Source organism: Triturus cristatus, chromosome 4_1 (genome assembly GCF_964204655.1).
Source record: "Triturus cristatus chromosome 4_1, aTriCri1.1, whole genome shotgun sequence".
In the NCBI taxonomy this organism is placed as follows: Eukaryota; Metazoa; Chordata; class Amphibia; order Caudata; family Salamandridae; genus Triturus; species Triturus cristatus.
Genome location: NC_140585.1, coordinates 796,443,383 through 796,458,151, shown reverse-complemented (window position 1 = coordinate 796,458,151; position 14,769 = coordinate 796,443,383). Strand labels below are relative to the sequence as shown.

At 47.3% G+C, this 14,769-nt stretch overlaps 1 protein-coding gene across 4 annotated transcripts in view; it reads right to left on the bottom strand.

Moving 5' to 3' along the window:
- NR2C1 (nuclear receptor subfamily 2 group C member 1) overlaps positions 1-14,769 on the bottom strand; it is a 358,243-nt gene that overhangs the window by 149,446 nt on the left and 194,028 nt on the right. For all 4 annotated transcript variants that reach the window (XM_085653389.1, XM_085653391.1, XM_085653392.1 and 1 more), the window contains one exon: positions 12,311-12,473. In XM_085653389.1, coding sequence (XP_085509515.1) covers positions 12,311-12,473 — 163 coding nt within the window. The remainder of the gene's footprint in view (positions 1-12,310; positions 12,474-14,769) is intronic.

Sequence of the window (14,769 nt, the reverse complement as noted above, 5' to 3'; positions counted from 1 at the left end):
GGCTCGACGCAATAACATCCGCGTCATAGGTGTTCCGGAGACCTCCGACAATCGCCCGGTGGATCTTATGGTTGAGGAACTCGTCCTCAAACAGCTTGCCCCCGCTGGCCTGAGTAAGTTCTTTGCCGTGGAGCGGGCCCATCGAGTCCCAGGCGGTCGGCCGCGACCGGGAGCTCCCCCGAGGCCTATTGTCGCAAAACTTTTTCACTACAGAGACCGAGATGCGATTCTGCAGGCCTCACGGGTACATGGCCCGGTCCGATATGAGAACTCATCTGTTAACTTTTTCCCGGACTTCACCCAACTGGTCCAGAAACAGCGGATGGGTTTCCAGGGGGTGAAGCGCCGTCTCCGGGACCTGGGTCTTAAGTACTCGATGCTTTTTCCTGCTAAGCTCCGAGTGGAATACGAAGACCGGGCTACCTTTTTTGACTGTCCTGCGACTGTGAGTGACTGGCTGGATTCTCTGCCGGACCGGGGTGACCGGCCTGGGCCTTCTGGTGGTGCCGAGGGTGGCGGGCCTCCTTCGGAGTGACTTTTGGTCCTTGACTTTGACATTTTGTTTTGTTCGGCTGGGTTCTACTTCTTTTGTACATTTTGTTTAATTATGATCTATGTTGGGGGCGGGCAGGGACGGGTCCCTTTCCTCCTCCGGGGTCTTTTCGTAGAATGGGGTTTGTAGGGCGACAGGCACACTGCAAGTTGGGGTCGTTTTCTGGACCGCAGGGGTGCAGGGTGGGGGGAGTTGAATTTGGGGGGGGGGGGTTGGTGGGTTGGAGGGGTTGTTTGGATTTGTGTTTTTTGTTTTCAAGGCGAGGTATTGGCTCGGTTTCAGTTTCAGGTGTCGCGCTATTTGCTGGGGGACCTTTGATCTATTGGAGGGGATGGGGGGGACGGGTTGAGACTGATGTCTTGGAACGTCAACGGATTGGGGGATCGTATCAAACGGGGTGTTGTGCTGCAGTATTTGCGTCGTTTGACTCCTGATGTGGTATTCTTACAGGAGACGCATCTGGTTGGTAATGTTTGTCATGCCATGAACAGGGGGGGATACCGACTCGTGGCCCATTCCGGTTTCACCACTGGCTCTAGAGGGGTGGGCATTCTCCTACGATCTTCACTTCCGCTAGAGATCACCAGGGTTGTCCTAGACGATAGAGGGCGCTATGTGGCTCTGATTGGGAGGTGGGAGGGACAGTCCCTTTCCTTGGTTTTGGTTTATGTTCCCCCGGGCCTCCAGAACTCCACTTTCTCAGACTTGGGTCGTATGCTGCTTGAGCTTCCTGACAGTCTTTTGCTTATGGGTGGGGATTTTAATTCGGTTGTTTCGGGTGATTTGGATCGCCACCCGCCCAGGGCCCTCCCTGCTGCCCAGGCGTGGCTCGGCGGACTCTTGGATACCTTCGGTCTGGTGGATTGTTGGAGGTTAATGCATCCGACACAGTGTCAGTACACATTTCACTCTGGGGCCCATGGGAGTCTCTCCAGATTGGATTATTTTCTTATGCCCGCGGTCCAGACTGCCCGGATTCGAGAGGTCAAGCACTTGGCCCGGGGTATCTCTGATCATTCCCCACTGTGGTTGCTTTTCGACACCGGGATGCGGTCCGCTGGGCGGATCGCCCCTATTAACCCTTGGTACTTGCAAGACCCCAAGATTCGTGATAGCCTTGTTAAGTCGATTGATCAGTATTTTCTCGAGAATGAGGGGTCGGTGTTGTCCTCAGTGTCCCTGTGGGAAGCCTTCAAAACAGTGCTCCGCGGGCATGCCCTATCCCAGATAGTGGAGGCTAAGAGGGTTAAGAATGAGGCGGTGGTGAAGCTGGAGACTGAAATATCGGGGCTGGAGGCGGCTTTGGGGGCGGGTGTCACTCAGGATGGGCTTCATGCCCTCCGCTTGAAGCAGTTTGAATATAAGTCTCTTGTCACTGACGCTGCCAAGAGCATGTATAGGGAGCAACAGGGTAGGTTGTATGATGCCGGGGACAAGGCGGGTAAACTGATTGCTTGGTTGGATAAGAAGGAGAGAGTGAATCGTGTGGTCCCGGAGCTTCGGGTTTCGGATGGAGTGTGTGTGACTGACCCTGGTGAGATTGTGGAGTGTTTTGCTGACCACCTCCGGGCGGTGTACTCCCCGGTGTCTGATAGAGATGAGGATGACTCATCTCTTGCTGCGGGATACTGCCTTGCCCGGCCTATCCGTCGAGGACCGTGAGCAGATGGATGCCTCCCTGTCTGTCGCCGAGATTGCTACCGCGATTCGTTCCCTTCGCTCGGGCAAGGCTATGGGCCCCAACGGACTGCCGATTGAACTGTATAAACTACGCCCGGATAAAATCGCGCCCTTCCTCCGTCGTATGTTTCTGGAGTCGCTTGAGCGGGGTTCCCTTCCCGACGACCAGCGTCTGGCTACTATAGTTGTTATTCCCAAGGACGGTAAGCCACGAGACCGCTGTGCCTCATATAGGCCTATCTCCCTACTAAATGCCGAACCGAAAATCCTTGCCAAGGTTCTCGCTAATCGCTTGCTGGGAGTTATCTGTGATTTGATACATCCGGATCAATGCGGCTTTATCGCTCATCGTAATACCGCTCTCAACTTGCGGCGTCTACATGGCGTCCTCGCTAGGGCGGAGTACTTCTCTGAACCGGCCATATTGGTTTCCTTAGACGCCACGATGGCCTTTGATACCATCGAGTGGCCATTCCTTTGGGCCGTATTGGCGAAGTTTGGCTTTGGGGAGGGATTTATTGGTTGGGTGAAGCTCCTCTATGCTGGTCCAATGGCTCAGGTGGTTGTCAATGGGCGGGTTTCTCAGCCCTTCGCGCTCGGGAGGGGTACTAGGCAGGGGTGCCCGTTGTCCCCTCTGCTCTTTGCTCTCGCCTTGGAACCGCTCGCTGCCTGGCTCCGCTGGGAGCCCTCGATCAGAGGGATCCGGTGGGCCCCAGGCTTCGAGAATCGGGTCTCGTTGTACGCGGATGATATTCTTCTGTACCTCACCTCGCCGCGGAAGTCGCTCACTGTGCTTTTTGATGTCCTTACTTCCTTCGGGAGAAATTCGGGTTTGATAATTAACTGGTCCAAATCTTGCGTGTATCCTATCTCCGGTGGCCTTCCTCTCTTGCCGCCTCGGCTTCCGATCCAAACATCTCAATCCAGCTTTAAATACTTGGGGGTATACGTTTCGTTGGATCCGGCGGTCCGCTATGAGCAGAATCTCCTGTCTCCCCTCCGGCGTTTGAGGGCGGACACGGCTCGGTGGTGTAAGTTGCCCTTGTCTCCACTTGGTCGCGCAGCACTGTTTAAAATGATGTCCCTTCCCAGGTTTCTTTACGCTCTCCAGAACTCCTTCGATATCATTCCGGCGGCCTACTTTAGGGAAGTGGAGAGTTTGCAGAGGAAACTGGTTTGGGACGGTCGTGCGCGTATCGCTTTGGCAAAGCTGACTCTTCCCTGGTATGACGGGGGCATCGCGCTTCCTGACATTAGAAGGTACTATTGGGCCTCCCAGCTGTCTGCCATTAACCATGCTACGTACGCTCCTGGCTCGAACCCGGCATATGAGATGGATAAATTCCTGCTTCCCGGCGGTAACTATAACAGAGCGCTTTACTCTCGATCTGCCGGAAGGACCCTCACGGGCCCTACTAGGATTGCGGTACGTGTGTGGAAGGCGGCGAATGTAGCTGTGGGCTGGAGTGAGCGGTTAACGTGTGCTACTCCTCTATTCGCCTCTGAGCGCTTGGGAAGCCTCTGGACAACGAAAGGCTTTGAGCACTGGGATACGATCGGCATTAGCAGAGTGGGGGACCTATGGGTTAAAGGCGCGGTTAAATCCTTCGCGGCGCTTCAGAGCGAGTACGAGCTTAGTGAAAGGGAGTTCTTCCGCTATGCCCAGGTTCGGCACGCCCTACTCTCGGTCTTTGGGGAGGGGACCACGGTCCCTGTTTCTTCGCCTCTCGAGGACCGTATACTCGACGGACACGTCCCCGAAAGTACGATCTCCCTGATTTATAAAAAACTAATAAATAATCGGGCTGATCTCTTGGTGCGTCTTCGGGAGGCATGGACGGGAGATGGGGTGGAGTTGGACGACGAGGACTGGCAGTCTGCGCTGTCATCCCCTAAGGAGGTTGCCATCCCGGCCCGTCTCCGTCTGGTCCAGCTTAAGATTCTCCATCGTGTCTATGTGACGGGTCCCCGTTTGGTCTCGATGGGGTTTTCGGACGACGGGCTCTGTAAGCGTGGCTGCGGGCTCAGTGCCACCTTTCTCCACATCCTCTGGGAGTGCCGCGGGGTGGCGGAATATTGGCGCCAGGTGCATGATGTTATGAAACGAGTCACTGGGGTCGCTCTGCTGCCGGAGGTGCGCCGATGTGTTCTGAATGTGTGGGAGCCCAATGACTATAATGCGGCCCAGGCTCGGTGGGCGGCCCTTGGGAACATGATCGCAAAGAGAGATATTGCGCAGCTTTGGGGTTCCCAACGGCCTCCCACCGTGTCCGTATGGAAGGAGAACATGGACTGGTGCATGTTCAGGGAGAAGACGGTGTATGTGGCTCGTGGTAAACCGGGGGCGTGGGGTAGAATCTGGGGTCAATGGAATGTGTATCGAGGGACTATCTGTTCTCCCCCCCTGGTGGATACGTATGAGGTTGCCTTGTCCCCCTGCTCCTTGAGGGTTCCTTGCTTACTCTGTTCATCTGAGTATAGATTTGGTTTTCCCGTGGCCCCCCCTCCCTCTCAGACCCCCCTTTTATTGACCACCCTAGGGTGGTCCTATGTGGAGTTCCTCTGCTATGGTTAGACGCCCTTTCAATGTTTTTCGCCTTGCTTTTTGTTTTTCTTTACTTTGGTTGATAATTATCTAAAAAGGGTGTATCCGGACTTCCTTTATGTGCAGCTTGATCTCCTGTCATTTAGCGGAGCCCCTGCGGGCCAGTCATTGTTTTTGAACTGCTTGATCATTTCTGCATACTAGCGGCCGGCCCAGGAGGTTGTAGGCCCCTGCTTGTACCCTTTTTCTCTGCACAATAACATTTTTATAAAATTAAAAAAAAAAAAAAAAAGAAACGTATGTGAGCACATAGGGCTACAGAAGGAGAAGTAACCTGATCTCACCAACACTAGCACCAACACTAGCATTTGTTGGCCTGAGGTAATACTCTTAGTTTGGACAGAAGAAAGGCACTCATTCAAGATCATAGAATAATTTACCTGAAGCTGATTTAGTGTCATGGCAGTAGAAGAAGATGAAGCTAGTTGCTGCTGTCTGCCTATGTCACCTGAGGTTCTATAGAGGTTAAAGGGTTGCTGTCATATGGCGATTATGTGCTCAGAGAATGTGCTGTGACTCAACTTTTACGTAACTGGAAACTCTGCAGTGTATGCCAACAGACTGTACAAATGAAGAAGCCAGACTGACACAGACCACTGTTCACACAGGCCAAACACACTGACTGCAGGAAGGTGATTTCAACAGTACTTTACCTATGGACATAAAGAATGCATCTTTTTCCTGAACAGAATGAGCGTTGCCTTCAGAAAGCTTAAGGCCACTACTAGCAGGGGAAAAAACCCCTCTGCTAAAACTCAAAGAATTGCATACTCTGCACATGAAAACATTTTTGGTCACGGCTACCACAGAAACAAAATCCACAATAAAACTTTTTAAACTCTACATTCTTGTGAGAGGACTACCAGCCCTTTCCAGTTAAAAGTGTTTAAACCTTATTGGGCAGGAAAATCACTTCCTGTAAGGCACACAGTACTTCCAACAACCATTCGATAACTGAACAGGCCATTCTAGAACAGACAATTACTACTAACTCTTTACTTCAGTGGCCACACTATGCATGTGCTTCTTCAAGGAGCGTGCATTCTCTGCAGAAATGGTGCTGGCTATAAAGGGCAAGTGCATAAGATGGGTATCCATACCAGACAACCTGTGGACCTCAGCTAAACATACCTCTGCAGGACGACCCCAGACACCACTGAATGGGTCATGGCTTCCACTTTATCCAAATCAATTTTCAGTTTCTGCTTAGCAGTCCATGGAGCCCTTAAGCAAGGTCACAAAAGGGAACCTAAACAGCTCTGCAATGCTTGTGACCTGAAGGACAACAGGCTCCCAGAACACACATGAGTATCTAACCATCAAGCCCACTTCACTGCATGACCCCAGTGGCAGGAGCTCAAACGCAACAACGTTCCTTCTGAAAATACCCAGTTCCTTTGATTTCATGTCTGTAAAAGATTTGCTTTAATTCTGCAGAAGACACTTGCACAACTAGGTTTTCTGGCATATGAGGTGGTGCAATAGGTACGTGCCAATAGGCCTCTGCTTCTTTGTTGCTTGACAAGCTGCTGCAGGTATTGTGTTTTTTGTTGCACTCTTGGAGCACCACCTCGAACAACACTTCATTAAGAAGGCAGCAACGCAACAAAATCTGGTTTCTTAAGTAGGATCTGCATGAACATATTTAGATTTTTGGTGCTCAGATTTTAAAAGTAGATTTAATGTTTATGCAACCATCCTCATTACTGTTGTGAAAGTGCCTTGCTCAAGTGTGTGCCCTCTGGGAAAGAAAAATCATCCACCACTAAAGTACAAAACAGGACACAAGGAGGAGGTAAAAAGGGGTACAGAAGGATGTCCTCAAAATGCTTCTGAGGCTGCAAGTTATCTGTCTCACTATCTTTATCCTCGGCCTTTCTAAGCAAGTGATAAGAAAAGAACAAAGGTGCAAGAATCACAAGGAAGCTGAAACATTGAGATTGCCTTTGCCTTATCACTTTATCTATGGCATCTTAGTCTCTGGCATGTAGGAAGATAATCTCTTTCTTGCCATCTTCGAGGTTTGGTCAATCATAGGTGTTTTTGAAAGGGCACATTACAAAACATGGTATTTACGAAGGTGACATACTGAGACCATGGACATAATGGTTCCAGAAGGCCAAGAAACTGAACAGATCACCAGACTTGCTTGTTGGTCAGCCTGAATTTGATCTGCTGATATCACAACAGATGAAAAGGTTCAGGCTTCACTAACTACTTTATAGGGATAGGCATGGCAACTCAGAATGCTTCTGTCTCTTCTTCTTCTGTCCACGATGTGACACTAATGATCTTGTACATTTTTCCTGCTTCTTCTGCCCTCTTATGTCTGGGAAACCGCAACAGGACAGCTTCGAAGGAAATGTCTAGGTCACATACAGTTTATCAGAGGCCATAGCAGCTTCTCCTACTGTCCAAGGATTTTGGGTACATTAGAGAACATAGCTTGCACATGTCATGATCATATCTGAGAACCCCGAAAAACACTCTTAAGTGTGCGTATGTCAATGACATTTAACATCAGTATTTTCTAAAGGGCTTAAAGCCTGAAAATGTAGGACGAGGAGCATGGCTGCAGAAAAAAAGAAACCTTCACAGAAAAACTATCACAAAGGACAGAGAAACTGGACGGGTCTTTATCCCAGGTCTGTGAGGTAAAGAAACAGTTGCAATCAGCTCCTGTGGCATCTTAGAAGGACCAGCTAAATCACTTCCCGGGGCCTCATGTGCATCCACAGCAAGTCATATAGTGCGATCTTAGAACCATAAAGTGTGACTGCTACAAAAAATGCGATTCACCTGCAGGTGTGGTAAAGTGTTCACATAAGCATTAGAATAAGGACCTTTCTATTTAATCATCTGAGCATTGACAAAGTATCCTGTCTGCCTCTCGGGCTAGTAAAGCAGCAAAACCCTTGCAATATTTAAGATTTGTCTTTAAGCAAAGAATGGGCTACTTGAGAGCAACAGCATACGCAAGGGCCACGATACTCAATAACACCGACTTGTCGCGGAAGCACAATGCACTAGCAATCCAACATGAAGTGAAGTTCTAACTGACTAAATAAAAAAAGATGCACATGCTCAAGATAAATGTGTTCTCGTGTTCTCTATGGAAAGACATTTATTTTCCTCATGTGCAGCTAGGGAAGTCAGCACACTCAGGGTGCAACTTTGGTATGCAGTCATTCTTTGTATTTCAGAAAAGGCAGCCATACTCCCCATACCTTCTTTGTGTATGAAATCAATAAAGATTACAATTGGTGGGATCATGGAGTAAATAACATTACATTTTACTATTTCTAGGTCTCTCTCCCGGTTCTTGCCCTCATGGTAGCTGTTACACCCCTCCCGCAAGAGATTCCTGTTCCATGCCTCCGGGCTCCACATACACACTCTCCCGTGAAATCAGTTGCATAATGTACGTGTGTGAGAAAGTGCCATCTTTCTTGCATGGTATGCCCCCACTTTTTGCTAAATTGCTGAATGTACTTCGATTGAGTGTACCCTGGGTTCCTGCCAATCAGGTGCCCAGGGCCTATGTTCCTTCCTTAAACCACACAAACCCCAAATTGGCAAACCCTAGCCACTTGTCAGCCCCTAGTAAATGGTACCCTAGGTACCCAGGGCCTTGTGACCAGGGAAGGCCTCTAAGGGCTGCAGCACTCATTGTGCCACCCTCAGAGGCCCTGTACCCTTACACACACACACTGCCCTTGCAGGCTGAGTGTCTGGGTGCAGGACAAAACAAAGAGTCGACATGGCACACATCACTGTGTACCATGCCCATCACCTACACTGCCAAGACATATGTCAGCCACCCCTCTAGCTGGGTGCATTACGCCTATGGTGTGGGCACAGGAGCAGGAGCCCTGTGCCCCTACAGTACCCAGGTCCATTCCTGGGCACTGTAAGTGCAGTGCTGTCATTTAAGAATACATGGTGCTGAGAGCTTGTCAAACACGAGCTCCACAGCACCATATTGGCAACACTGAAGCCTGGGAAGTTTGGTATCAAACTTCTCAGCACATTGAACCCACACTGATGCCAGTGTAGGATTTAATGTACTAAGCACCCCAGAGGGCATCTTAGAAGATGCCCCCTTACAGCTAACTTGCAATCCACGTCTGCTCTGAGGCTGCCCAGGCTGCCACACAGCAGACACGTTGCTGGACCCCTGGGTGGGAGAGCCCCTGCTCTCCCGGGCCTGCAACAATGCACATCCTGGGTGAGGTGAGAAATCTCCTCCCCCAGGATGAGCAAAGGGAAGCTTCAAAGGCATGCCGCCAGTTGGAGTTTCCCCAGGCCACTGCAACCCCCCACTCTGGCGGGAAGCTTGGCCGGAAACCCCATACAAGGACAGGGGATGTGCCAGCCTGCCCACCCCACCCCTCAGGTGGGGGAGGCGAGGTGAAGCACATCTCCGGGCTCTCGCCATCTTGAAGATGGGAGGCCCTACCCTATCAGGATTAGGCTACTGCCCCCCTCCCACAGGAGAGAGGCAGGATAGGGGGTGTACCCACCCCAGGACAAGGACCCATTGGTCCCTGGCCTTCACCTACCTGTAACGCCCCTAAATCTAGTATTTAGGGGCCCCCTGAACCTTCCTTCCTCAGATTCCAGATAGAAAAACGACAAGAAGAGCAAGAAGAACAAAGACCTGCCCTGCAGCTGCTAAAAAGAGAAGAAGACACCAACTGCTTTGGCCCCAGCCCTACCGGCCTGTCGACTCTCGAACCTGCACCAGCGCGGCATCCCACGTGGCCAGCAACCTCACCAACCCCGGAGGACCTGGCTACCTTTTAGCTCTAAGCCCCTGGGACTCCCACGAGTAGAGGCTCTACTCAAGAAACCTACTTGCTATCCCTGGCACCAGCCCGGGACCGCGGACCCAACACACTCTGCACCAGCCAAGCCTGGCCAGTGCCGGAGTGGACAAAGACCCAGAGGACGACCCCACGGCGACTGTGACCCAGAGTCCGGCACCCAAGGACCCCCCTCGACATCCCGGAAGAAGCCTGCAGCCTCAGAACCAAGTGCCACCCCAGCCGCGATCAACCAGAGGGTAAGATTCCTGACGTCAAAAGGCACCCCTGCACCCGGCGCCCTGCGACCCCCTGTGCCCAATCCCGGGGTACCCACCTAACCTACAACTACCCAACTTACCTCTCGAAGTGGTGGTGGCACCTGAAACATCCTCGTCCCCGAGCCTGCAGCCTCTTTCCAAACCGGAACATTCCCATTGCTTTCCATTGAGCGCCCTAAGGCTCAAAAGCACCCTGCACCCAGCCGCCCGAGTGGCCCTGGCAGTGCCCTCTCTACACTAACCTACTTCCCCACTTGCCCTGAGTAAGTGACCAGGAGCCCAGCTCCCACAGCCGCGTGGCTTGCCAGACAGCAGCCACCAACCAGGGCCCCCCTATCCCTCATAGGATAACATTGGGCCCAACTCTCTCTGCACCCGGCCGTCCTGAAACCGCTGAGGGTGAACCAACTGTACCAACCTGACACTGGGGGACCCCTGAGTCCATGCCCGGAATTTCAACACTACCAGTCGAGTACTTACCCTTAAACCGCTAACTTCATTTTCCTCATAGGGTAACATTGACTGGCTTTTTCTTCAAAAATCTTCTAAGTGTGAACTTTTCAAAACTGCAAAAATTCACCAAAAATCAGCCAAGTGACAAAAACGAATTTACTCACCTGCTCCTAGGTGAGCTCCCAGTGCTGGATCTTGGTGCCCAGCCCTGACTCTGAAAAGTGTTCACAACTATACTTACTTCTAACTCATTTTTCTCCCATAGGAAACCATTGTCTGCTTTTCTGTGAAATTTCTTCTAAGTGTCTACTTTTGCAAATTTGAAATATTCTTTTAAAATCGTACCATTTCTGCAAACGAAATTACTTACCTGCTTTTGATAAGGACCCCAGTCCTGGGTCTAGGCACCCAGTCCTGGATTACTAAAGTAACGATAAAGTACTCTACCTGCAATTTGAATTTCTTGCCATAGAGATCCATTGAATGTTTTCTGTGAAATATTTTCTAAGTGCTAACTTTTGAAATAGCTAAATATTATTTAAAAATCATTACAGTTATTAAGTCGACTTTCATCACTTGATTCTGAATACTGACCCCAGGCTGGTTCTAGGATCCAGACCTGGAATTCCAAAAGTAATCTGAAAAGTAATTTATTACAAATAACCTGAATTTACCATTGAGCTCAATGCATTGTTATGTTTAGGAAATAGGATTGTTTATTGCAACCAACTGTGACTGTTTACACAAATTTATTGCTTGAAACAAAAGTATTTATATTCAACCTCTCATTCTGAGAAAGTATATTTTTACCCCCTTGTGGTTCTAAAAATAAAACAAGCATATATTTTATATATACAAATCATTGGCCTAGAGTTCAGTTATTGAGTGTGTGAAACCATTTGCTGACTGAGTGTGTACAATAAATGCTTTACACTGTCCTCTGGTACTGCCTTACTGCTCGACCAAGCTACCACTTTTGAGAGTAAGGTCATACCTAACTTTGACCTCTATCAGCCTCTGGGGGACTGTGGACTCTGTACACCCTGTACCTATTAGGGAACAGTATATACAGAGCCACTTTCTCACAACGTGTACCCATCATCTAGCTCTAGCCCATAGTATCTCAACCATGGTTGTCAAATCTTCCGAAATTTCTTGGGACACCCTCTTGCCTGATATAATGTCCTTTCTCCTCCATGTACATATCCATACCAGCCCTCCAATATTTCATAGTTGGGGATCTGCTCTTCCCCCAGTTCCTAGCTATGTCGCGTTTTGCTACTTTGAGTCCAAGGTTACTTAACAAGAGCTCCATCATTTTGAACAGAGAAATGTATTTAATAAATCTCTAGCACAATAGTGACAATCATATACCCAACAAACTAATCCAGAGATGTAACTTTTCAATTTGCTGGCAAAATTAAAAAATGAAAATATGCTTCTAGATCAAACGATATTCTGGGTGCACAGGTTTTAATGAGGTACGAGTAAGCAATCAATAAAGCACTGAGTGTTCAAAAGCTAGTTAAATCTCACTTACTGGGTCTTTATTTGAACCTTTTAGTGCATTTCATGTAAATAAAAAACAAGCATCCTTATCACATAGGAGGGCAACATTTTCAGTCATAATTATTTGCTTAAAAATTAGCTGTGCCACAAAGTGATCATTGTTTTACCATCAAGACATTTATTCAGTGGAACAAAAATATCATTACTAGCTTAGAGTCTAGAAACACTAATCTACCCAATGAAATCTGAATGTTTCAGACCTCATTAAACAACTACATTAACTATTACCCTAAGATACAATACATTTTGAACATTTAAGTCTGATTGGAAGTAAAACTTAAACTATCCATATATCAATATAAACAAACATGTGGAACACAAAATATATCTCTACATCACTTTAAAGTCAAAGATATTAAAGTACCCGGAAAGCTATATGAGCATCGCTTAGGAGTGGTCCTTCAACCTCCACAACATTCGCATTGAGTTCTCCAGTGAGGTGGGCACTGGCTTCCATGCTTTCTGCAGAGCTCTGGCATGCTGCCACCTCTGTTGGGTTTAAGGCTTTCGCAAGTGTGTCAAATGCCCTGAAAAGAGAAAAGGAAAAAGGATGATACTAGCAGAATCAGATATTTGGCCCTAGGTTCGGCAATGAAAAAAAAGATAATAACATCAAAGAAATTAACCTGAATGTTTAGGAATATAGTTCCAAAGCACTCATCCATATTTGTGTCTTGGATCATTGGAATCGGACGAGCAGTGGGCTTAAATACCAATCTCATCTCACGATCAACTACATCTCAGTACATTCAAGAGTCCAGGCATCCTAACACAAAACCAAACAATGAACAAAATCCTAGGCCTTTTCATAACAGGGTTTAGGTTTTCTCACAGTACTGCGACCGCACTGCTAGCAGTGACAGATTCATTAGGACTTTTTCTTGATGCCGGATTGCCAGCTATGATAATGCTGCTGGACTTGTCTGCAACCTTCGATACTGTGTCGCATGCTAGGCTGCTACAGAGACTATATGAGATAGGCATTTATGGGACAGAGCTCAAATGGTTCCAAAACATTTTTGGAAAGTGAATCCAAACCATCTCCTTCTGCCCATTCAAGTCCCGCACCAGGAGGATTGATGTGTGTTCCACTGTTCTCCAGCCTGAGCCCTACCTTATTTAATATATAAATGGCACCCCTCACCAAGGTCGCTGAATCTTTTGGCTTTGAAATAATAATAAACTTGTGACTGCTTGTTTAATAGTAAAATATAGCAATAATCGAGGTTTAGTGGGTTACCTAGATCTTTTGGCCCCTGTACCACTGCACCTGCTACACCACTCAAATCATGACCCTACTGCCTGCAAGGTAATTGCTCTTGTGACTGCTTGTTTAGCAGTATAATATCGCAATAATCTGTAGTTTTCCTAAACCTTTTGGCCCCGGTACCACTACACCTACTACACCATTGAAATCATGACCCTAGTGCCAGCAAGGACAAATGAGGAAATCGTTTATATACAGTAATACATGTGTTCCAAAAAAGGCACAGTTGCAAACGGAATACATAATTACTGTGCAGCTAAACAAACAAAAAAGATTTCATAAAAAGTGCTTTTAAAGTTATCCAACTCTCCAAATGGAAGTGCCACAGATGTCATAAGAAAAGCTTATACTTAACACATCAAAGTTTAAACCAGTTACTGTCGAATTGTGTTACAATGTGGCTGGCTCTTTCCTGTGAAAAGATCTTATACTGTGCTAGAGGGTGATTGGGCCATCAACAGTGTAAATTGCCCAAAATCTCCATATGTTAGGCTGACGCGGAGACTGAAATGTGGTTTTGTACTTTGTTCCTCAAAAAACAGTTTCACAAATCATATGGACTTACAGAAGAAGAGGAATTTTGCACCAAACGTGCAAATGTTTTGTGCAGCTGAAGAATGAGGTACCTTTTGAGATGGCTAGGTCTAAAACCAAAAAAAACAAAGGGGCACAAGTAGGCTCCGTGGAGAAAGTATGCTGCATTCCTCTTTACTATAAACGCTATCACTTTGAAGTCAGCCAAAAGCAAAAAAAACACCAGGCTCCCACGCAAACACAGCTTGACATTTCACCTCGGTCTTTCAATGCCCAGCACACGTGGCAAAATAAGAACAAGATTTAAAGGCCTGTTTATTACAGAAAACAAGATTGTGGAAGAATACTGTAAGCACAGCTTTTAGCATGGGGAGGTACTAACTCAAGCTTCACAGCCTAAAGCCAATATAGCCAGCAAATGGAACGGCAGAAAACGTTTGTTACAAACCACAAAGCCAACTGCAAGCCGAGGGCAGAATGCATTCCCAGGTGAACTTTCTGAAAGTCCCCAAGAAGTCTTTCGCATAGCTAGACAGCTATGCTGTGTAGTAGGTGGTTACCTAAAAAAGTAGTAAGTCCACCACCACACAGTCCAACAACTGGTTATGCAACACCCTCCTATAGAAAATAATGCAGGTAATGAATTAACATAAGTAACGTTAAATGATCTAAAATAGTTGAAAAATTTCAAAATTAAGTTCATAGTACTGTAGCTTTTTTATTTTGTTCTACATTTCAAATGTATACAATTAATTTGGATTAATATTTAATTTACAATATTTTGAGTATTTTTAGGATAAATATTTTTCTTTTAAATTTTCTTTATATTTTATCATATGAAGACTCCATAGTTGGGGAGCAGAAATCCACATGTTAAAAGGATAGTGAAGAATATTTTTTTTTTTATTTAATTCAAAAATATATATTAAAGATATTATGTTAAAAGTCAATGTAAATTAATTTTTAGGTTGAGCATTCAAGACCTCTTGTATATACTTTAGTATATACTTATATGTGTATGT